This window comes from Lonchura striata, chromosome 2, assembly GCF_050655825.1.
Source record: "Lonchura striata isolate lonStrDom1 chromosome 2, ASM5065582v1, whole genome shotgun sequence".
Classification (NCBI taxonomy): domain Eukaryota; kingdom Metazoa; phylum Chordata; class Aves; order Passeriformes; family Estrildidae; genus Lonchura; species Lonchura striata.
This window is the reverse complement of record NC_140704.1, coordinates 113,761,375-113,784,217: the sequence shown is the minus strand read 5'-3', so window position 1 is coordinate 113,784,217 and position 22,843 is coordinate 113,761,375. Positions and strand designations below refer to the sequence as shown.

Genomic DNA, 22,843 nt, shown 5'->3' with positions numbered 1-22,843 from the left:
GGGCATCATCCAAAAGAAAACTGACCCAACAGTTCCGCTGGGAAGTGTATGAGTAGAAGGATGGTGTTCCTAATGCCTGAAGTGAGTGGATGTTAATTTTCCTATTGTTTAAAATAGTGCAACTATAGAATAACTCCACTGAAACAAAGGTAAAATAAAATTTGAAAAAACTATATACATCTGAAAATGTCTCTGCTTTTCTCATTCTTCCTCTACACAAAGAGGCTTTTAATCAGGAGGATTTTAGTTTTATCCGAAGACATCCAGCCCATATGTGCCAAAACCATCCCACAATGATAACCAAAGGACAGTCAGTAGGGACAATAGGGAGTGTTGTTTCAACATTGGCATACACTGTGAAGGAGAGGAAAGATAATTTCCAGAACAATAGTTTTATTCAACAATAGTGAGAAATAGGAACTGAGTTTTGTTTTAAATCAGTAATGGAGGCAGTATAATATTACAAATAATAAAAATAGAAAAAATTATGAAAATGACAACGTGATAATTATAACTAAAGTAATATTATTAAAATGCTAGATGATCAAGCTATGGAAAATGGTTTTTAATTTTCTTGTGCTGCTCTAAGCTTTATTTTCCTTGTTGATTGGCTAATGACCAAGACTATGGAAACAGCAAAAGTCATAATTTTAAGACCAGATGAAATTTGGTGATACACATTAGAAGCATTAACAACTCCAGAAAACTGCTGTAGGAGCTGGATATTCAGCTCTGTATCCTGCAATACCCCAGTATGACATCATATCTTTCAGCAGATGAACTACATAATACCAGGACCTCAGTGGACAGGTTCACATTGTGCTTAGGTCCTTGACATTCTCCCAGGTAGAGGTCACCTGGCTACCTTGCTCTCCAGTTTTCCTTTGAAGGAAATCAGCTAGGTCTGATCACACCAAAGCATGAAGGCAGCTCCTTGGATAGCTCACTACCAACCCTTCCCAAAAGATAGCACGGACCAGCCTGCACTCTGTAGGCTTTGCTCAGTGTAGTTCTCCAACACCATTGCAAAAAACCTCACATTATGTCTTTCAGAACTTGCAGCACATACTTTAAGATTCATATAATGAAACCTCCACTCCAAAATACTGAAACACAAGTTACATGATACACTTAGATTAGAAAAACACATTAAAAATAGCAACTTGCAAGGCAGCTCTTGTGCTATATATATACAGAATTTAACACTACAAATCTACTTGCTACTAATGCAAGGTTGAAAGCAAAATATAAAAAAAACACTTGCTTGTAACAAATCGTGAATGGTTGCTTGGATTTCTGCATCTCTTCCTGGAATCTTAATTCTGGCTTAATTGTGGCCACTGCATGGTGTCAAAAGCCCAGTCGGCAAGTTTTTTCTATTCCCAGCACTTCCCCAGGGGTTCCATTCCCCAAGATTACCTAGCTGCCACATTTTTTCAACTATCTCATCCAGAGGATTTCCTGTTTCATTAATCAAAAGGGGTTTTTTTTATTGCATTTTATATGCTGGGGGAGCAGTCTTAATCAGTCTATTTCTCATGGTAACAAACAGGGATCCCACATCAGAGTGTCAGTGTCCCCAGTAAAAATCACCACTTTAATTCCTTCCTCCTTCATTCACTGTATATAATATCACAAGGTATACCACAGACACTCAGATCCTGGTTATGCATTTTCTGTGGGGTATTCAATACTACATCCCTGGGTAGCTGTGGCTAGCAAATTAGTATCCTGTGCATAAGTTTTAAATGTATTCTCTTTAAAAGAAATTTGGGCTTAGCACCAAGAATTTCTTTCAATCTCCAGCATCCAAGGTTATGAACAAGACTTAGAGATTGCTTAAAGAATCATCAGCAAGGGTATCAGCAAAAATTAGATTTAATATTGACAAAGTTTGTTGACAAGATTCACTTTACTACTTACAGAACACTTAAGGCACCTCAAGTTAAAACATGCAACAACAAAGCCAAATAAAAGCCAATCAAAACAGATTCAACCAGGAACTATCTGTGTGTGTGTGTGTGTGTGTGTGTGTGTGTGACAAAAGGATAGTAAGACAAGGATAAAAAGGAATATGGCTTAAGAGCTTAATATCATTCAACAGTACTTTAAGTTATACTTCAAACTTAAAAATTTAACAAAGGAACAACACTTACGACTAACTTAACTTATAACTTAAATTATACCTCAACTGTAACCATTTAACAGAAGAATCACGCTTAACAGCATTTAAACTAACTTATAATTTAAAACTTAACCTTACTTAGAGGTCTAGCTTACTGAGATCACAGATTGAAGTGCAGCAGCAGCAACAGCAGCTAGAAACACTTGCCTTTGCAATGTTATATTGGCCCTCAGCAGCTGTATGTCCTTGTCTTGTTTGTCTGTTTTTCAAGCTCTGTATTCTTTTCAACTGCAACTTTGTATGCAAATAACAGACATTCAGCCATGCATCTAGCAAGAAAAAGCCATTCTTTAGAGTGTTTTTGAGGAGTTTGCACAAACTTTCCCCAATATTTCAACACTCCCATGGAATCTTTAGCCTCCCATGACTTGGGCTCAATACTTGTACAAATTTCTAGCTTGTCCCACAATGTGTTCCACAATTCTGGTGTCCACTGTTGCTCCACTGGTGGAGCCATGGTCCAAGGTTCCTTTTTATGAAATATCTTTACCAATGCATTCATATTAGAACATGATAACGACAACAGAAATAGTGAGGGCAATAATTCTGTTGTAGTGTTATCATCCAGAGACACCACAAATGCAAAGGACTAAGTTCTTCCTAGTGGAATCTGAAATGTACTTGAACTATGTTTACAATACACCAGGCAAAAACAAGTGTATGACAGTGATTACACTTTGGACACAGAAAAACATTACTAAGCTCCCACACACAGCTGGGTACTCAGACTAAGTCTCGACCTCCCATATGCTGCACACACACATGGAACAGTGCCTCTCAGTACAGCTATGTGTTTCACTTTCTTGGTGCAACCATGCACTCCACTCCCCAAGCCCTGTCCTTTCTTTACATCAGTTTTTGTTCTCTGGGCATCCTCATCGCCATTATATGTTATGGATTCTGGAGGATGCCCATGCACAAAAAACCCTGAAATCCAACTGTGGTTGCAAAGTACATTTGTTTTTATTAGATGCAGTACCAAATAATACATACCGACCCCTGGATTCTTTGAAAAGCTGCTGAGCAGGAGAAGGAGATGGAGCATGGTGCTCAGGTGGGAGGGGCAGGCAGGCACTGAACCTTCAGGAAGTCCCCTGGATTGAAATGGCATGCCTCTTGTCCTCTTCAGCCCCTCCACCCCAGAGCCACACCCCATATCTCCTCTTCTGAGAGTGGAACATTTTTAGTTACAACATCATCTCACACTCGGCTCAGGATATCATCTCCATGCTAACAACAGCTCCATTGTATATTGTTCTTCTTTCACAGGTCATGTTCCCATCAATTGACCAAATACATTGTTTCTCTTAAGGGTCAAATTCCTACCAGTTAAACAATAAGGTTTTCTTCATTGCTTTATTTTGTCAAAACTGGTCAAAACTGATCAAAACTGAAAAGCTCTATCCATTTTTTCTTGATTACAGTACCTTACAAGGGCTTTGCGTAGATGGTGAACTCAACAGAAATAGTACAATTTTGGTCCTACTACTTGACTTTAGAAGAAAGCTTAACACTCTGCTTTTCGGCTCCCCTTTGAATGGAAATAATCACTAGAATTGTTCTTTGTTCCCCATTCCCACTTCTAAGATGTATCAACCACTACTTGGAGCTCACACCAAATTCTTGTCAATAGTATATAGAGGGATGAAGGGTTGTATGAACTTCCATGTCATGACCATTGCTGCTTTCAGGACTGGCTAAAAAGTGACTTACCTAAAGAAAATATTAGCAGGTGTGGGAATTGGCATATAGTGACACCAAACAGAGAAGGCACAGAAGTTATATGCTAACACACATTGCTGTTTCATTAAATAAACTCAGAGTTTTGACACCTCAACCAGTCATCTGGTAACAGAAAACAAATGCAATGGAAAAATACATACTATACCAACAACAGAACATCAGGACTTTTAAAATAGAAGCTCTTGGCAGAAAATTCAGTGTCACCCAGTAAGTAGCTGAAATAGGTTTTTTAGCCTATTTGATATTGAGAAGAAAGTAAATCATATATGGGCAGTCTTCAGGAAGTTTTTTTCTGTCTAACCATGGAAGATCTTTTCAACATACGTTACCTGCTTTCGTGACCGTGTTCTCTACAATGACAAACATCTTGCCTTACTGACTTATTGTCTGTGTTCAGGCAATATACCCATCCCTTATTTTTCTTCAGGGTTTTCCTACAGGATTCCTTGCATTTTTCTTACCAGATGAATAAAACAATGTCATACCTCCAGAACTGAGGTTCACAATAAGAAGTAACTTCGTGTTACTTCTGATTACTTAATAAAGAGTAGTGCAACTTACTTGAATAGACAGTGTGCATTTTCAGAACAAAAAGAATGGCAGTCTTAGATTAAATCTTTGTTCCACAGGCTACCAGGGCATATATGTTTGGGAATGCACTTGCTCAAGGCAGCTCAGGTTGCAAGCTGCAGATTGAGATGCCTGAGTCTTGTAAATAGTCAGACTAAAAAGTTTCCTTAATATATGACAACCAAAACAATGCATGTTCTTTCTTGGTAAAGTCAGGGATCTGTGGAATTCAAGAATGCTATTTCCATTAACATTTTGATCTGCAAGTAGACCACTAGTATCCTGATTACAAGGATCTTCAAACTGGAGTTTGAAGAAAAATAAAAACATTAAATGCAAAAGAGAATGAGCAGATCTTTAACTGGTAGGTTGCTTTTTCCTTTCTTGCAATTCTTTGCCTTTAACACATTTCACAACTTTTACGAGCGCTAAGATATCTAATGAGCCCTGAGTAACTATAAGAGACACCTGCAAAATCTGAGCTTTTGCCAGTCAATTACATTTCTTTCCCCACAGACTCTCATGCTCTCATGCTGCTACAGGAAAATGAGACATCAGAGCTTGCTGCTGATCTGTTGCAAGTGACTGCCTGGATCTCCTGCTGAGCTCACTTTTCGAGCACCAGAGATGGAGAGCATCCCATAGCAAACTGCATATTCCCTGGGACAGGCACCCTGTCATCTTGCCTTCCTAGTGGCACTATTGCCTGTGGGCTCTTCCACGGCACAGCAATAAACATACTGCAGTGCTTTTCCCCTGCCTTGCTGCAGAAGAAGGAACATTCATCAGGCATCATCCAATGCAGATGGGAAGCATCACCTGTTTTACTCTTCTTAGTAAAGCTACTAAGCTTTGTAATAATCTAGAAAGAGACAGTAATGGGGGCAGAGAGATTGGGAAAAAATGAGTGGAGGACGGCAACAATGCTCTTTTAAAAGCCAAATGAACTTAATTGCAAAATGCAATTTCAGCTAACTACTGAGAACCATAAACCCAAGTAAAATTACCTCCATACATATAGTGATTTTTTAGAATTTTTAGTATGTAGTTTCACATTTAAATAGTTTTGTTAATCTTCTGTAAGGCAGGAAAGATGCTTTGGTAATTTTGCCATCTGTATCCTGCTCAGCAAACAATGGTGATTCATGACTGCTCGTGGACATTTGGTGGATACCTGTCTGATCCCAAGTTTCAGCGTCACCTTCAAGTGATATGGATTCATTACATAACATGAAAAGTGCTGATTTGCAGAACGTCATGTGTCCCGCTCACAGCAGTGCTTATAGTTCAAATGTGAAAAGACCAGGATACTTAGATGGTCTATTACTCTCAGATAGTGGATTGTCCCTTGCCCTGTCCCAAGCTTCCTGCATTATCTTGCACAAACTGGGCTCACTTTTTCGGTTAATCTCCCAAGCAGAGATACTGTTGCAGTTTTATCTCCGTGGCTGATGAGGCAAAAGCAGCAGTGAAGATAAGAGTTGTCAGATACACCTGCAAAATAACACACCCTTGATCAAATCCAGAATGCTACAAGTTCAACACCTAAATATTTAAAGTTACCAGTGTTTACAAACCTAGCAAGTGTCATGTGGCATGTAATGAAAAAAAAAGTTAAAATTACACCAAATATCAAATACAAGTGTTACAACTGCTTGCAGAGAAGCAAACAAAGCAGGTTTGCTTTCATTAAGACTTTATCAAGAAAATGAAGCAGACCTTCAGCTTCCTTGCACTGCTTAGCTACAGGTCAATTTAAAAGCAAGGTCAAAAAGCAAATGGCAGAAATTTGGGTATAACATTGGACAGCTTCCTGCCTACTGCCACTTCAGACCTACTTTAACCATCATTTTTTGTATGTGTAAGAAAACAGTATTTAATAAATTAAATAACTACTCATACAGGCTTACACCTCCCTCCCTCTCCCAGGGTGCTGAATCATGTCTGACATGTTTTTTCACAAACACATTTCACGCTAAATGTGAATCAGATTACTGTGTGAAACGAACTGTCGCTGATCAGCAGCTACTCAAGCGGCTGTGGCTGGCCACTATGATGCCACTGCAGAAGCACACTCCAGGGAGACTTCATTCTTTCTCAGATGAGGCAACATAAGCCTTAGCTGCTACAATTCCTCCCTTCATAGCAGAGGGCTGTCCCAGCCCCAGACTATTGTGAATGCTAAGAAGGGATAACGCTGCACACCTGGACGGGGCACCTGGCAGAGCTCGCACCACCGCGGCGAGGGGATTAGCGAGGGCGATGATCAGTGTGCAGTCTCACAGAGCCAGAAGTCAGGAATGAGCACTAACCCCTTGTCACTGTCACAGAATGCATCAGTCCCCAGCTGCCCCCGTGTGCCTCCTGCCTGCACTACAGCGCTCGAACTCCAGAGGACTCTGGAGAACGCCCTTGGACAAGGAGAGGTCCTGCAGGTATATGGCGCTTGCAGGAACGTGTTACATTTAATGTCCGTTGGTGAACAGGGGAGCACTCCATTATTCCCAGAGTGGAGTCCACTGTTACTTGCCACAGATGATAAAGCAACATACTTTAAAATTTTTAAATTACAGATTTATGTAAGTTACAAGTATTCTTTCTGTAGAATAGAATGTCCCCAGCCAGTTTCTTAAATCCATAAAATCCATAAAAAGATTGATTGCATTTTATGAAATATCAGGAGAGAAATTCCATACCTAATAGTGTTTTGGAGCACACCTACTTATTGAATTATCACCCTTAAATACTTATTTAAAGAGGACCCAAAAATACTCAGTGCCCTCTGGTGGTTTGAATTATGAAAGACAAAAAGAAACTACTCAGGTTTGATCAGTCTCACAACTAAGGCGGCACACGAATTGCACCTTCTATAGCAGTAGGGCCACAGCAGTCACCCTGAAGAAGAAAATACATCCCACACTCTTCAGTCCATACCTGCAAAACCAGAGAACCTAACACAAGGTTTTCTGGGCAAAAAAAAGGGTGCTATTACCATCAAAGAACTGGGCTTTGTGAACAGTTTTTAATTTTCAACCTGATCCTAATCTCTCCAATCCTAAACGACATCCTCCCCCTACAGAAAACAACAAAGTAAATGGCTTAAAATGTGTTCAAATCAATAAAATCTATCTGCTAAGACTTTCCCATTCTTTCCAAGTGCAAACACATTCTGAGAAACAAACTCCTTTAGCCACAGAAACATGTAAACATGTCAGCTGAACTCCGTAAATTATTGGTGCTAAGCTTCTTTGTTACTGTATTTACCCCTGTGGCCCACACCAGCCCCATATTAAGGGCACAGCCAGAGGAGCTTATACAAGATACAGAATGTGAAACAAAAATTAGTAGCCAATATAATCATAGTAATTTAATTGATGACTACTTTAAGAGAGAGAAAGGGGAGTGGGAAGGAAATTAGTAGTGTATATTTATGAGTACTGCTGTAGGAAAATGCACATAGAGGAAAACAGGTGGTAAGACACTGGAAGAGGTTACCCAAAAATGCTGTGGGTGCCCCAGCCCTGGAAGTGTTTAAGGCTGGATGGGGCTTTGAGCAACCTGGTCCGGTGGAAGATGTCCCTGCTTCTGGGCAGGGGTTGGAATGAGATTATCTTTAAGGTTCATTCTAATCCAAGTCATTCAGTGAAAAAAATGAGTGACAGAAATACAACAGTAGAGAAAGAATGTAAATAGTGAGAAGCACTTTTCAGTGACTACACAACCTCACATAAGATTATGCAATTTCATAAACAGTATTCTGCCTCTAAGTCCTGGGAAATAACCTACAGTTTCACACAGCTGAGGAATGTCTCTAAATGTATACAGAGTACCTTAAGGCAGATTTGAAATATAATTAAATGCTACACCACAAAATGCATTCGGCAGTAATGGCTCCTCCCTCCCTCCTTGCCCTCAACTTCCTAACAACATGAGTCATGGTGAGGCAGTAAATCTAGAATTCACTTTCTTAGCTCTTTCCTGATTGTGTCCACCAAAATGCTAGATGAAATAAGGCTGGTTAGAGCTGGAAAATGAAGAAGTGAAAACTGGTCCTTCCCAAATCAGACCTAGAGTTTGAGAAATACAAGAAACAGTACTCTACTCATGAGACAAAAAAATAACCCATGCTTTGACCCTAGCAAGTCTGGCAATTCCCTGGGAAGTATAAGTTTCAACATTATTGAAATGCCTCCTCATTGTAGATACCCTGAACTTTGTCTCTTGATTTATTTTTTTTTTTCCTCCCAAATACAGCCACAACAGGAAACAAAAGAAACATGATTTCTGGAGCAAATGTACGCTGCATGGAGAACAGACTATGTAGTTTCTGTGCCCTTTCATTGCTTGTTTCTTAAATTCTAAATGAAACTTGAAGATGCCTTCATCAGATATGCCTGTAGCTCTTCTGTCTTGCAATGAAGCAGCCTTGGATGCCAGCTTCTGCAGTCATTTCACAAATGTGCACTTGACCACATGTAGTACTGTCCCATCCCCTAACACTACTCATGAGTTGGTGTGTCTATTTCTGCATAAAACAAAGGTTACAAAAAACACACCATCCACTCTTTTATAGCAGAGTCACAGACACTCATTCAAATCTAACCAGGCTCAAAAGTCAAATATAAAAAGAGGGACCCAGAAATGCTTCCCAAACACAGAACTCCTTTTAATCCCAACTACCTGTTAGATGATGAACTGGGTCAACAAAAATCCCCCTCTCTCCCTGGGAACAAGGCCTTGGCTTAACGCTGGAGAACAAAGAGCAGTTTTACAGAGCTGAAGTATCCTATAACCATGACACTACCAATATATCACATGCATTCTCTTTAAGTAGTGAAATATGAATTGCTGTAATGAAATCAAATGAAATCTCTAACAAAGGGCTAATAAAGAGATTCAGAAAATACAGTGGTTTACTTAGAGATCAGAAAATTAGATTATATGGGGAAAGAATAAATAAAAAGGAAATTTACAAAGTTTTGTTACATTTCCATAATTTGAAACAACACATTAAGTCAATTTTATTACTCTGTGTGTCCTTAGAATGCAAAAGCAAAACAACCAGTTTTTTTCAGCACAAGAACAAAAGGCAGAAGGATAAATCATCTAGCTGCCACTTAGCTGGTTAAAATTTGTAACCAGCCCAAATGTACTTGCAATTCTTTCTTCAGAAAAGCATTATATCTTCTCAGAAAACCTACCTTTAAATAACAAGGTTTGTTCATGACCCTAAGTGTTACATAGCTTCTTCTGTCTCCTTTTAGGATGTTATTTCTCTATTAACATTACATGGAACAGCAACAAACATGTAAACAGGAAAATATGCACAAAGCAGATTTGGGCCAACCTATAATCTTTTCTGCTTGCTGGAAATACCCAAGGTATGATATAAGATGCATCACCAGTCACATCTCATCATTCCAGCAGCATACACACTGTTCAAATAACTCAAAGTGTCTAGACATACAAGTGATCACATATTTAAGTTTTAGAAAGCATCTGAAAAGGAAGTAGCACCAAGGGAATTGATCATCTTTATTATGCAACAAAAAGACAAATAGAAAATAAAATACTTTAACAGGAAAAAAACCAGAAGGTACAATTCAAACATAACATATTGAAATGATACATAATGCAACATGAACATGAAAACATTGTTAAGAAGCAATCTTCTAGTAAAGATTTCAGGTTTTGGGCATCACCCATCACAAATACACAGCTTTTTGCGCATGTCTGAGTTTCAGTGAGAAAGATCATGACCAGCAGCAACATATTCAAATAATTTTTCATTAAACATTAACCTAGTGAATGTATTGGATGCAATCTCTTAATATTAAAAAGTACAAAATCTTAAGCAAGGCAGCACCTGCCAATACAGATTTTAAATAAAGAGGATAAACATTTTGAAAGATTTTTTTGTATTGCATTAATACACACTTGTTGCTTTAAAATGTGTATTCAAGTCTCTCAACATTTAAACATGACTAAAATTCTCAGCAACTATGAATCAAGAGACAACTAATTATTGCTTTAGAAAAAATTGTTTCCCAGAGTTTTAAAACAGATGTCATTTCACTTGCAATTCCCAAGACATATTCAAGTAATAGAAATAACTAGTTCCAGCGTCCATGAGGATTCAGAATCTGTATTGGCTGTAGGCATTTATTGCCAGATCATATAAACATTTTGTTGAATCTAAAAAAGTTAACTAGACTTACATCTAACTGTTAAACTCCTTAGGAAATGTATGCAGTAATAAATCACCACAGTATGTGGTTTTATTTCAAAAACGTAAAATTTCATCATCAGGTATCTTGACATTCTTTTCTGTAAAAGGGTACTGTTTAATAGATGGCTTTACTGAGCAAAAGTAAAAATTTACTTTTTTTTTTTCTGTTGGCTCAGTGAGCCACTCCAAAACAGTATGTGGTCACACAAGCACCAGAGCTGACAGACAAGTGAGAATATACAGATATATATGGGAGCAAAAACGGAAATTGGAATACAATTTCCAAGTGCGGTCTGCTGTCAAAATACTGTAGTGAAATAGTAACAAAATGCAAAAAATGTAGTTATAAAAGAGATGTAAGCTTCAGACAAAGTTTTTGAAATAGGCAGCAATTTCTGAAATAGACAACTTTCTCTGAATTTTAGCCAGCAATACCTTCAGTAATATTTTACACTCAAAAAAAATTTAAGATAGAAAAGGCAAGATAAAATGCATAGTGGGTTAGTTCCAACACTCAAAATAGAAGTTTCAGTTCTGAAATACATTACATTGTAAAATGAGGCATTTCAACCTTATCACTTTTGGAACATGAAATATTTCAGCATTTAAAGAATAATCAAAATCTCTGTTTGGAAAGAAAAAGGTAGGCAGGCCACAAGCAGTAGACTGTACTTTGGCTGCACAACTGATACTACAAAACAGAAATCACCATCTAGGCAAAAAAATTACTGGGGATGTTTTCCACCACATATGCAATGCTCATTAATAACAATAACTTGATAAGGGGTGATGGAAACACATAATGCAGTCCGCCCTAACAGGTGTATGTTCAGCACACTATTTAAAACTCCAAAATGTATGCTGTGCAGTGTGAGTCTCAGATTCGGTCAAAGAGAGAAATGAGAGTTTCTAGCCAGGCAGAAGCCTGGGAAAGAGCTGGAGAAGAATGCAAATAATTCTCTCTCTTGTTACTCACATTGTTTATAGTTAAGTTCTATCACTGTGGGTCAAGCCACCAAAGGTGTGGGTTGTTTTCACTTCAGGACCAATGGAGTTGTTCCTCACAAAGCTCTGTATAAAAGAGCAGTGTATTTTGAATAAACCGGAGTTTTACTCTCAGCAGCCTTCTGGTCAGAGTCTCTCCATTCCCATCCTGCCTCAACAGCGACAGTGCATCCTTCTCTCCCCTTCTCCCTTTTAGTATTATATAAAAGATCCTAAAGTTTTTATGACTGGATTTTCCATTTAAATTCAAAATTGCATTATTACTATTTTCTCCAAATTTAATTATGTTCTTGCTGGGAAGGTGGAAATCTAGAACAGGAACTCTTAAAATATGTTGGTCACTATTTTAAAGTAAGTGTTTTCTTCTCAACAGTTTTTTGAAGCCTTCAGATGCAAGAGATGTACAAGTTTTAAACAGCTTTACAAAAATAAAAAGTTTTTCTAGTGTGAAACTGGTTTAGTTATTTAGCAACACAACCTTCCATGAAAGACAGGACAGACCAAAACTTCAATTCCAAATGCAAAACTAGTAGTTCTTAAAAAGCTCCAGCAAGACCTGGTCACAGGCATAGGCCAAAAAAGTACACCTTTTGCATGTCATCTTGAATTGCTCAGAAAATATGTAATCTTCCATAGGAGTACAGAGAATACGTCTCATCATATTAGTAAGCAAGCATCCTATTTTAGTTATTCCCAAAGATGAAAAAATAGATTTAGTTATTCCTAGGCAATGGCATCATTCTTTCTCAATGAAAGGTGAAAAAAAGCCCTACTCTGCATTGTTATCTATAGAAATCTTTTAATATTTTAAGCTGTTGTTATTTTCTGTCACATAGCAATAGTAAAAAACAAATCACAACAACAAAATAAAATTAGTCCTTGGCAGGACAAATGCCTGTCTTTGTCAGGAAGAGGAAAAAAATAAATTATCTAACAAGATACCTTAGAAGACAGATGAACTTGAAGAAACCCAACAGTACAACAGAGCATCATCGCATGTCTTTCTAAAGATACTTTCAAAGCTGGTTTTGGTGAATCAAAACATCCTACATTAATCATATGAACATGTAATTAACAGAGTAGTAAAAGTTAGAGAAAATCAAGACAAGAGTGAGAAGTTCCAAAAATGTCCCTAATTCCACAGGGGCAGAACTCAGTCAAGATGTCAAGCCTGAGTTTCAGCAAAATCAGAAGTCCTTATGAGCGTGAAAAGAAGCTTAGCCCAGAAAAGAGGGTACTAAACAACATTTTTATTAATATACCCTTTGGATCTCCAACAGAATAAAGTAATTTTTCTGTCAGATAATCAGTATGAAGATGAAGGGGGTTCTACTTTAAAAGTTCACATGGCAGGATTCTTGAACTGCATTTTGGTATTGGGCTTCTTCATCAAGCTGAAGATTCTAAATAAAATGAAAACATCATCAAAATTGGTAAATATTCAAGATAGCATAGTCATTAGTTTAATCATTCATCTGCTATGTTTTTACATAGGAAATGGCACCTAGACAAAGACTCTATGCTACTAGATGATTGTTTATATTGCACAGAATCTTTTATTGTACCAAATACCAAGAGACACATGAGACAGGAGAAGAATAGAAGTATCAGTAGAGTGGGACAAGGATCATTAAGCAGAAGGGTCCATCTTCTCTCCCTGGCTCAACTGCATTACAGAACAGCCAGCTCAGGAAAGCTGTCTGTGTCACGCAATTGTTTTAACAGGGCTTCTAATCAGCCATAACATCCTCCATTAATAAAACCAAAATGGGATCCCCAGACAACAGTAATCATAGACTGTTGAGAATACATTGCCTAAAATGGGAAAGCAAACACAGCACACAAAAAGTCTGCTACTTTTTGCAGGAATATCCTCCAGGTTCTTAATATGCCAGAGTGATGAATTTTTTAAGTGCAATTCTGGCAGTTTCCCCAAATCAGAATTCCTATCACCAGTTTTAGGTCATCATCCATGCACTCATGGTGAAGAGCCAAATCTCTCCTTTCAAACCCTAGCTCTTCAGGCGTTTATCACAGCTCGCTCAACTCAAAGGACAAGATACATCATCTTTGCCATTGCCACCCAGTGAGACTGTCTGTGACTCAAATACTATACCTGTTGCACACCAAAGCCTGTCAAACTCTGTAGAAAAAACTACAATCTCTCCAGCTCTCTGATGCCACATGCAGAACCCAAATGTTTGGCTTGACTTACAAATCAGCCACTGACTACATCTGTGTATGTAGTTCTTCATCTACTTATAAGGTCATTTACTCAAAGAAAGCCTGAAAAAGGGCAACCTAAACACTGATTAAGTGAAACATCTCTTTTTCAGTCTCTCTCACTACATACAGGAAGAGTGGCTGCAGCAGCAATACCAGCTAGTCAAGCTGCACATTGAGTCCTGAAAATACAACTTCACAATTTCTGCTTTAAAAGGTCAATAATGTCCATAAAAAGAGTAGCATCTATCTTATTTTCCCTGGATGCAGCAGTAATAAACTGTTCTAATAAACAGAATAAAACCAATAAATAGTTCAGATTGAGAACACTAAGCCAAAGACTGAACTCATCAGCTTGGATCAGTTTGACAACACCTATTCCCAGCAGCACTTCATGTTAACTTCATGATAATAAAGTTTAAGAACAGACAGGTCTGCTTCTGAGTTCCATACAGGACAGGAACATGGCATGTCCAGAGCACATGTCAGGTACAAAATTTTTATTTGGCATTTTGATTTTAGGAAGAGTCACCATTTATTCCTCCACACATCAAAGAAGAAAAAGCTTACCACAAATTCTCCGTAGTCAAATCGGTGTCTTAGATTTAGATGGCTAACAAGATTTCTAGTAACCTGGTTAGTATCTGCCCATGGAAGAGATACACAAATAGGACAGATCTGAATTTGGAGGGGGAAGGGAAGAGACAAAATTAAAAAAAAAGTTATTGACAACGAAGAATGCATTAAAGACATGTTCTACAGGAATAACTAGTCTGTTACTCAACCACTATCAAAATACACTAAGACATTAACATCAAATCATACTGCTAAGTGTGCTTTTCCTTAATTGTGTAACATTCAAAAACTACATTTCAACTTGATCAATTTCTAAAGTGTTTCTCTTGGGAGTGAAAAATTATCATATCTGTCTAAGTTAATTCAGAAAAGAAACTGACTACAGCATCCTACTTATTGTTTTGAAGATTTTTCATACAATTGAGATGATCAAGTAAGCCAAAAGAAAAAATAACACACCCTATTACAGGTGAAAATAATAGAAAACCAAAGAGATTTTTCTCTTGCAGACCCTTTGGTTACGTTGGATTACTTTTCAAGTAACTGTCTGTTTCACACAAAACAGTAGTTACGTTACAAAATGTGATTCTATAGAAACAGACCTGAACTACTAAATAAAGAAGAGTTAAGCATTAGGCTCAAAAACTGAGCCTGTTTCACACCAAGATAAATGAGACAGTTAAGTCAGAAATGCCTTAGAACCAGCAGGCTGGACATGAAACGTTTTCACATCTAAGTCACTCCTCAATTTAAATGCACTGCATGAAGTACATTGTCTGTCTTTTTCAGACCACAGTGATTGTTACAGATATGGAGTAGGGACTGCACAGTTAAAATGCTCCACATAATTACAAAGAAAGTAGCTTAAGAAACATACATAAGCAGCTCTACTTACCACAGGAACGATCTGATAAAGATGTCTATTATTACAGTGATCCAGCAAGCGCTGTCTGGTAAAATTGGCTTCCTGACACAGGGGGCATTTGAAGGTTGGGTGTCCACTGTAAACAGAAATACAAGAGTATCAAACAAAAAAGTTTCAGAAATAGTGTTAAGAAACCATACGAATTAAGCTATCATTGTTTTCCCCGGCTTTGATAACAACAAAAAACCTCCACACCCCCACTGACATATTAGCAGATCTAAGGAGTCCCAGTGCTACTATCACATTGCAATTTGGAAGTACATTTACAATTAGTATGCCTAAATGCACTCCTCTGAGACTTGTGCTTCTTTTGTTCCCACTGCAGCTACACCCTAGTTTTGCTTTCTTGTATCATCTTTTAGTGCAAATCTTTCAAGGAAGTACTAAAATACCCAAATTCTAACAAACAGATACAAGCGTACAAGAAACTACAGGATTCTAGAAATACAGCTCTGGTATTTTTGTGTGGGTCTTTTTGTGTTTTCGTTTTTGCATTAGCAGAAGTTTGCACTGTGACTATCAGAATCTATTCTAATAACAGCTATAGACAAGTAAGCAACATACCTTGTTTCTCCTTGACGTATTTGATTATTAGCCATCTCGCCAGTGTCAGATATTGCATCATTCCTGCTACTTTAAATGAAGGAAAAAAAAAAAAACAATGGAACTTCAGATTATTTACTCAACTATCAACATTTTAAAAGTTTAATAGTAACAGAGGTGGGGGGAATATGCATTAAGTCCCATGAATTCCAAGGCAACATACAATGGCACATAGCCTAACCCTCACAATTTTCCTTTGTCTCAATATTTACAGAATCACCAAGCCTGAAAGAAACCTTCAAGATCATCTGCCCAAATGTCAACCTAGCACCACCATAACCACCACTAAATCATATTCCCAAGTGCCACATCCAGACACCTCTTGAACACCCCCACAGGCAGTGACACTCCATCACCACCCTGGGGAATTTACTGCAATGCCTGACCACAGTCTCAGTAAAAAAAAAAAGTTTCTACTATCTAATCTGAACCTCTTCATGTGTAACTTAAATGGTGAGGCCATTTCACCTCGTTCTTTCACTTCAAGACATGGCAGAAGAAAGTCACCCTCACCTCACTACAACCTTCTCTCAGGTAACTGCAGCAAGGAAGTCTTCCCTGATCCTCCTTTTCTCCAAGATAAACAACCCCAGCTCCCTCAGCTGCTCACCATACGACTTGCACTCCAGACCCTTCACCAACTCCATTGCCCTTCTCTGAATTCACTCCATCACCTCAATGTCCTTCCTGGATTCAGAGGCCCAGAACTGAACACAGGATTCAAGGTGTGGCCTGACTGGTGCTGAGTACCAGGGGACAATCACTGCCCCAGTCCTGCTGGCCACACTGTTTCTGATACAGGCCAGGATGCCACTGGTCATCTTGGCCACCTGGGTACACTACAGGACCATAGCTCAGCCTCTGTCAACCAGCACCCTCAGCTCCTTTTCCATTGGGTCGATTTCCAGTTATTCTTCCCCCAGCCTGTGGCACTGCCCGAGGCTGCTGTAAGTGCAGAACCCAGACACCTGGCCTTTTTGAACTTCACACCACTGGCCTCAGCCCATTGATCCAGCCTATCCAGATGCCCATGCAGAGCCTTCCTGCCCTCCAGCAGATCAACACTCCCACCCAACTTGCTGTCATCTGCAAACTCACTGAGGGAGCACTCAATCCCCTCATCTGAATCATCAATAAAGGTGATAAACAGGAGTGGCTCCAAACTGAACCCTGGGGAACACCACTGGCGACCAGGGGCCAACTGGATCCAACTACATTTACCACCTCCCTCTGGGACCTGGCCATCCAGACAATTCTTTTCACCCAGAGCACACTTGTCCAAGCCATAGGCTGCCAGCTTCCCCAAAATAATACAGTGGGATTGTGTCAAATGTGTTCCTGGAGTCTAGATAGACAGCATCCACAGTCACTCCCTTATCTACTATGCCAGTCACTTTGACATAGAAGGAGATGAAGTTGGTCAACCAGCACATGACTTTTGTAAACCCATGTTGGCTGGACCTGATTCCTGGGTAGTCCTGCACATGCCACATGATGGCACTCAGGATTATCTGATCCATGACCTTCCCCCATACACTAAGGTCAGTCTGACATGTCTGTAGTTCCCTGGATCACTCTTGACCCTTCTTGTAGATGGGCATTACATTTGCTAATTTCTAATCAACTGGGATTGGAAAAACCTCTGGATAATTTAATTACCATGGTGATGCTTGGTGGCATACTACACAACTTTACCGGAAAATGGTATATAATACAACAAACATTTAGTCAACAAGATCGGTAATGCAGGTGACAGCCAAGTATTATAAAAGCATTATGAACTATATGACTGTAAGACAGGTAGCACTTTCAAAGTTTTTTTACTTAGGAAGGTGTAAAAGGCCTTTAACTGCCATGTAGTCACACAAATAATTGGCAACTTTTAACTACAACAAGGTACATTTTCTTATGCTGAGCACAAAATAAACTATTTTTCCTAAAGGAAGACTAAAACAGAAGAATATTTTAGAAAGTAAATTTGACTATATATGCACCTCTTGCTAAGCAAGAAGAAAGTGTACAGACATGCTAAGAATATGAATATTTACAGTCACAAATACAGTAACTGTAAATTATTTTATACTTCTGTGATATTATAATCACAGGTATTCTACTGTGGCAAACTGCATAAATACTGATACCGGAATATTTAGACACTTTGGTGAAACATTGCTGCAGCTAATTTCAGTAACAGCTTCAACTTTCAATAGACTGATGGGTTGAAAAATCAAATACAGAGAAGTTCAGACTGCTAAAAATAGAAAATCAATGGCAAAAAAAGGGATATATATAATAAAGCTCTGTGAAATTGACATATAAAAAGCTTTTCAAAAATAACCAAAAATCCCCAACCCCTACCATCAATGAGACTATATGAAAAAAAATATTAGCTTTACTGCCTAAAAACAAATGGCAAGTGTCATTTGATTTTATGGTGTGTAACATACTGGAATTCCTTATATATTTAATAAGAGATCAGTTCAAAATAAATTCAATCAGAAAGCAAAAGCTTGCACAGTATTGTTTTGAAACAGGATACCCACTAAAATAAACTTCGGAAAGGGGAGGGGGAATAAAAATAGACAGGAACTTCTCCAGAGGTAAATATTATGAAATATGTTACAAAGTAAGCTGCTCAAATGCTGTCGAGGCAAGGAAAGCAAGCTACAAATATTAAATACTTTTTAGGAGAGTCTCTAGAAGACATTTCAAAGCCATCATGCAGAAAGGTTTTCTTCTGTCTGCTAAGAGTAGAGAAAAAGACCCGAAAAATCTCTTATTTTGAAACACAAAATATAGATAATAATAAATTCAAAAAGAAGAAATGCCCTGGAAAAAAAATACTTTCCATGGGGGGAGGGGGTGGGGAAAAAAGATGCACTGTTGCACACAGAACACCCTGATTACCTGTTCCCTGTTGCATCTTGGGAAATCTGTAATTTTGGCATAATTGAAGAAACACCATATTCATCCTGATACTTCTTACACGTTTTATAATGCTGTCTCATCCATGAAAATCTAACCTGAAAATAAAATGCCAAATTACTGAAATCGTACTAAACAATCCAGGGATAGATAGAAGGAAGAGACAATTCTGCCAACAGAAAGCAATGCATGCAGGAATTATTTAGACCTCATGTGCAGCAGAAACCAGAACATGTGTCTCCCTTTTGAGCATGAACACTTTCTTCACCAACAGGACATCTCCAATTCCTCTCTCTCCTTAGAGCCAGCGTCACTCTTGAGACTGGAGAACATTGCCACTCAAACTGCTGGACATCTGAGAGCTTTCTCAAGGATGAAAGATGCAAGTAAACACCATTTAATTGAAACAAAGTCACTGGAACTACACCTCCATATCCAGGATCAATAGGTGATGAGCTAGAACAGAGAGTGGCTGTGAGGATGGGATAAGCACCACTGCTCCTTCAGTCTCCTCTGGCCTGCTGTTACCTCATGCAAAAAACATTTTTTTTTTTTTAATTAGGTGTGTTTACTCACTGGCAGGGGAAGGAAACAAACAGGTGAATTATCACCAACTTAAGGCTGCCTATTGACCTTTAAATCAAATTAAGAGAATGAGTTGCTTAGATTTGTCAGAAGTCAGCTGAGTAGGACATTCCCATGAATTTCAGCTCCAACAGCACTCTCAGAAGGTGCTCACGGGTCTAGAGGCCAAACAAAATCGTATCTTACATGCCTGTGCCTAAATTCCATTAAAGTTATTCTGTTTGGTTCTTCTGTCTAGTTTACCAACTTGCTATCAGTTTCTTCTTCCCCACCTTTTATCTCAATGAATCATATGAACAATGCAAGCAGCTGAGGGCTCCATTAGTGCTGATCTTCACATTGGCAGAAGTCCCAGGTGAAATGAAATCAACATAAAGACTACCTGGATTTAATGCATTTTGTTATAAACAAAAAGTCTGGCTGAAATCCTACATCTGTTTATATCAAAAGAGACATAACTCTTGGTTTCATTGAGGGTCAAGATTTCACCCAGTGTTCCAAAAATAATGATCCCTTTAGAAAGGAAATTAAAGGAACGTAAAAGGACTGATGGGGAAGGAGGAAATTACATGATTGATCATGTGGGCATTGCAACTAATCAACTCACATATTTTAGTTTTAAATTAAATTTCATAGTAGCTCAAAGAAGTTGCATTTCCATACTGAGAGTTTCTGAGGTTTTCTATATATCTGCAATTTTCATGTTCAGCTCCTTAACTTTCCTTTTGTCATTTTTATAGCTGTATCAATTTTTTCCATCTTTTCACAGAAAGCTGGCACTCCACTTAAAATGCCTTTAATGACAATTCAAGATGCTCTTTCAGTTTACACCTGTTAGGTACAGCTAGCAGGCACTGCATGCCCAGTATATGCACAAACCACACAAAGCTAAGTTCAAATTGCTATAGGCTCTTCAGCTCCAAGATGAGAATGACACACAGTAAAGGCGTGTCTGGACAAAAACATGAAAAATTTATTCAACTTTTCTTAAAGTTTTACTCTACCTGCTTCTCACAGCATCTACAGCCCCCAGAAGCTTTCTTCATACTGTTTTCAACATCTAGAGCCCTTTTGGGATACGTTCTTTCTTTTTTAGTCACGCTCCCTCGGCAGAGAGGACAATGTGTTCCACTTTCTCTTATAGCTGTCAAGAAGCACTTCCTGCAAAACCTAAATTGAAAAGTTACCACAAACACAGGTTAGCAAAACATACAGTTAGATACTTCGTCCTTAAAGAGAGCTGGACGATTGTTAGGGGGAAAAAAAAAAAAAAAAGATAAGTATCAGAGTAATAGTTTACCGAATACAAAGTTTGACTTCCTAAAAACATGAAATAATGGTGCTTATGATGAAGTATATGGAAATCAGGGGAGCTTGGCAATGCACTCTAGATAAAACTCGCTTTATTTATTGACTGGTATTACCGAGCTGCATACCAGATTGATCACTAATGAGATATTAAATGGTGCAGCAAGCACGTGATTTTGGACAATCTTATCAGCGTAACTCCTGTTTTTTGTCCTTAAGCAGAGCCAAAACCACTGCAAAGCTTCATTCAGCACGCGTTTCCAGAGACCTCAGGTCACCAGCTTTTGCAGCTCTCCTTCCTTACGCACCAGCTGCCAAAGCTATTTTGCTTTTCTACAAAGTAGTACGTTGTAATCAAACGTCCCTGGAAAAAAAAAATGCTGAATAGATGAACTGAAAAGAGAGAACGACTCACACTACCGTCCTTGTTCGAAAAGGAACGGGGAAAACCATGAAGTTAAAAACCGCGAGTTAGCTCAGGCAGCACAGCAAAACTCCCCCACCGCCGACCAGCCACCCGGGGATGTGGGGGGGGGCGCTTCTCTAAATGACCGGTCCTCGTCGGCTACAAAAGAAAGAGGCGAGGGGAGGCTGGAGCAGCACTGGGCTCGTATCCTCACCGCCAGCGTCTCCAGGCCGAGGGTCCGTGCGCCGGGAGCGGGGGGGAGCTGAGGAGCACAAGGCGGAGAGCCGGAGGAGGCGAGCAAAAGGCTTGGGAAGGGGCGGGGGTCGGGATACCCACACGTGCTGGCAGTTGGCGGTCCTCACGGGCGTTTTGAACACCTCCTGGCACACCGGGCAGTAAAAATCATCCTCGCTGAAGCACGCCGGGGCCGCCGCGGCCCCCTCGGCCATGGCAACACGTAAGGGCCTCTCCGCCACGATCGGGGACGACGAACAAGCCCCGCCCTGGCGGGCTGAGGAGAGCCCGGCCCCGCTTCGCTCCCGGGGGGCGCTGCCGGGGTCGGAGAGCGGATGGCCGGGGGCAGCGGCGCCGGGTGGGAGCCGGGTGGGAGCCGGGCCGGGCCGCGGCGGGGCAGCGGAACCGGCCGGGCCCGCGCTCCGCCCGCCGCCCCTCGCGGCTCCGCCCGGGCAGCCCCCGCCCCGCGCTCTACCTGGCGCCGCCCGGGGAGGAAGAACCCGCCGGCTCCGGCCGCGCTCCCGGCGGCACCCGGGGGGGCGGGGCCGGGGTTTCCATGGCGATCGCCTCCCGGCCCGCCGGGGCTGCTACGACACAGCCCCGCTCCGCCCTGCCCGGGAGGCTTCCCCGCTCCGCCCGCCGCGCCGCGCCCGCCCCGCCGCCCTTCCGCCGGCCGGGCGCTCGGGCCTGCGCGGGCAGCGCTCGGCGGTGGGTTGTTTCTGGGTGGAATCGTCCCGGGCACCGTGCTCCGCACCCCTCGGGCCGCGCCTCGAGCCCCGTGTTCAGTTCTGGGCCTCTCAATCCAGGAAGGACATTGAGGTGCTGGAGCGAGCCCAGAGAAGGGCAGCAGAGCTGGTGTGAGGGCTCTGGAGCACCAGTGAGGGGCGGCTGAGGAAACTGGGATTGTTTATCGTGGAGAAAAGGAGGCTCCTTATCGCTCTCCATATGAAAGGAGGGTGTAGCCAGAGGTGGAGATGGCCTCTTCTCCCGATTAACGAGTGACTGGGACTAGAGGAATTAGCCTCCAGCTATGCCAGAGGAGGTTTAGGTTACACATCAGGAGGAATTTCTTCAGAGTGATTAAACATTGGAATGGGTTTCCCAGGGAGGTGATGGACCAGCATTCCTGGGGATGTTTAAGAAAAGATGATGGCACTTGGTGCTGTGCTATAGCTGACTTGGTGGTGTTCGGTCACAGGTTGGATTTGATGATCTCTAACCTGACTGATGCTGGAATTCTGTGACTGGGACTAGCGGTGATTTTATGGAGTAGTTTTAGTGGTATTACTGAGAGTTGGGGCGCGTTTTCAGCCTCCTGAATGATCC

The 22,843-nt window shown here is 40.3% G+C and overlaps 1 protein-coding gene across 5 annotated transcripts; it reads right to left on the bottom strand.

Annotated features, from left to right (window-relative positions):
- Window positions 1-3,970: 3,970 nt before the first annotated feature.
- Window positions 3,971-21,939, bottom strand: RNF138 (ring finger protein 138). Of its 5 annotated transcripts, none has more exons than XM_085572059.1 (7): window positions 21,620-21,885; window positions 20,574-20,739; window positions 18,967-19,082; window positions 16,021-16,089; window positions 15,427-15,532; window positions 14,526-14,633; window positions 3,971-5,992 (listed from the first exon to the last, which is right to left on the bottom strand). In XM_085572059.1, the coding sequence occupies exons 1-7, from the start codon at window positions 21,730-21,732 to the stop codon at window positions 5,903-5,905; spliced, it is 768 nt and encodes a 255-aa protein (XP_085428185.1). In that variant the 5' UTR covers window positions 21,733-21,885; the 3' UTR covers window positions 3,971-5,902. The 5 variants fall into 5 exon arrangements, with proteins under 5 accessions (XP_085428185.1, XP_085428183.1, XP_021381402.1 ...); XM_085572057.1 differs by having other exon boundaries at window positions 5,777-5,992; window positions 16,021-16,086; window positions 21,620-21,874; XM_021525727.3 differs by lacking the exon at window positions 3,971-5,992 and adding an exon at window positions 10,019-13,135 and having other exon boundaries at window positions 21,620-21,939.
- Between the last annotated feature and the right edge of the window lie 904 nt (window positions 21,940-22,843).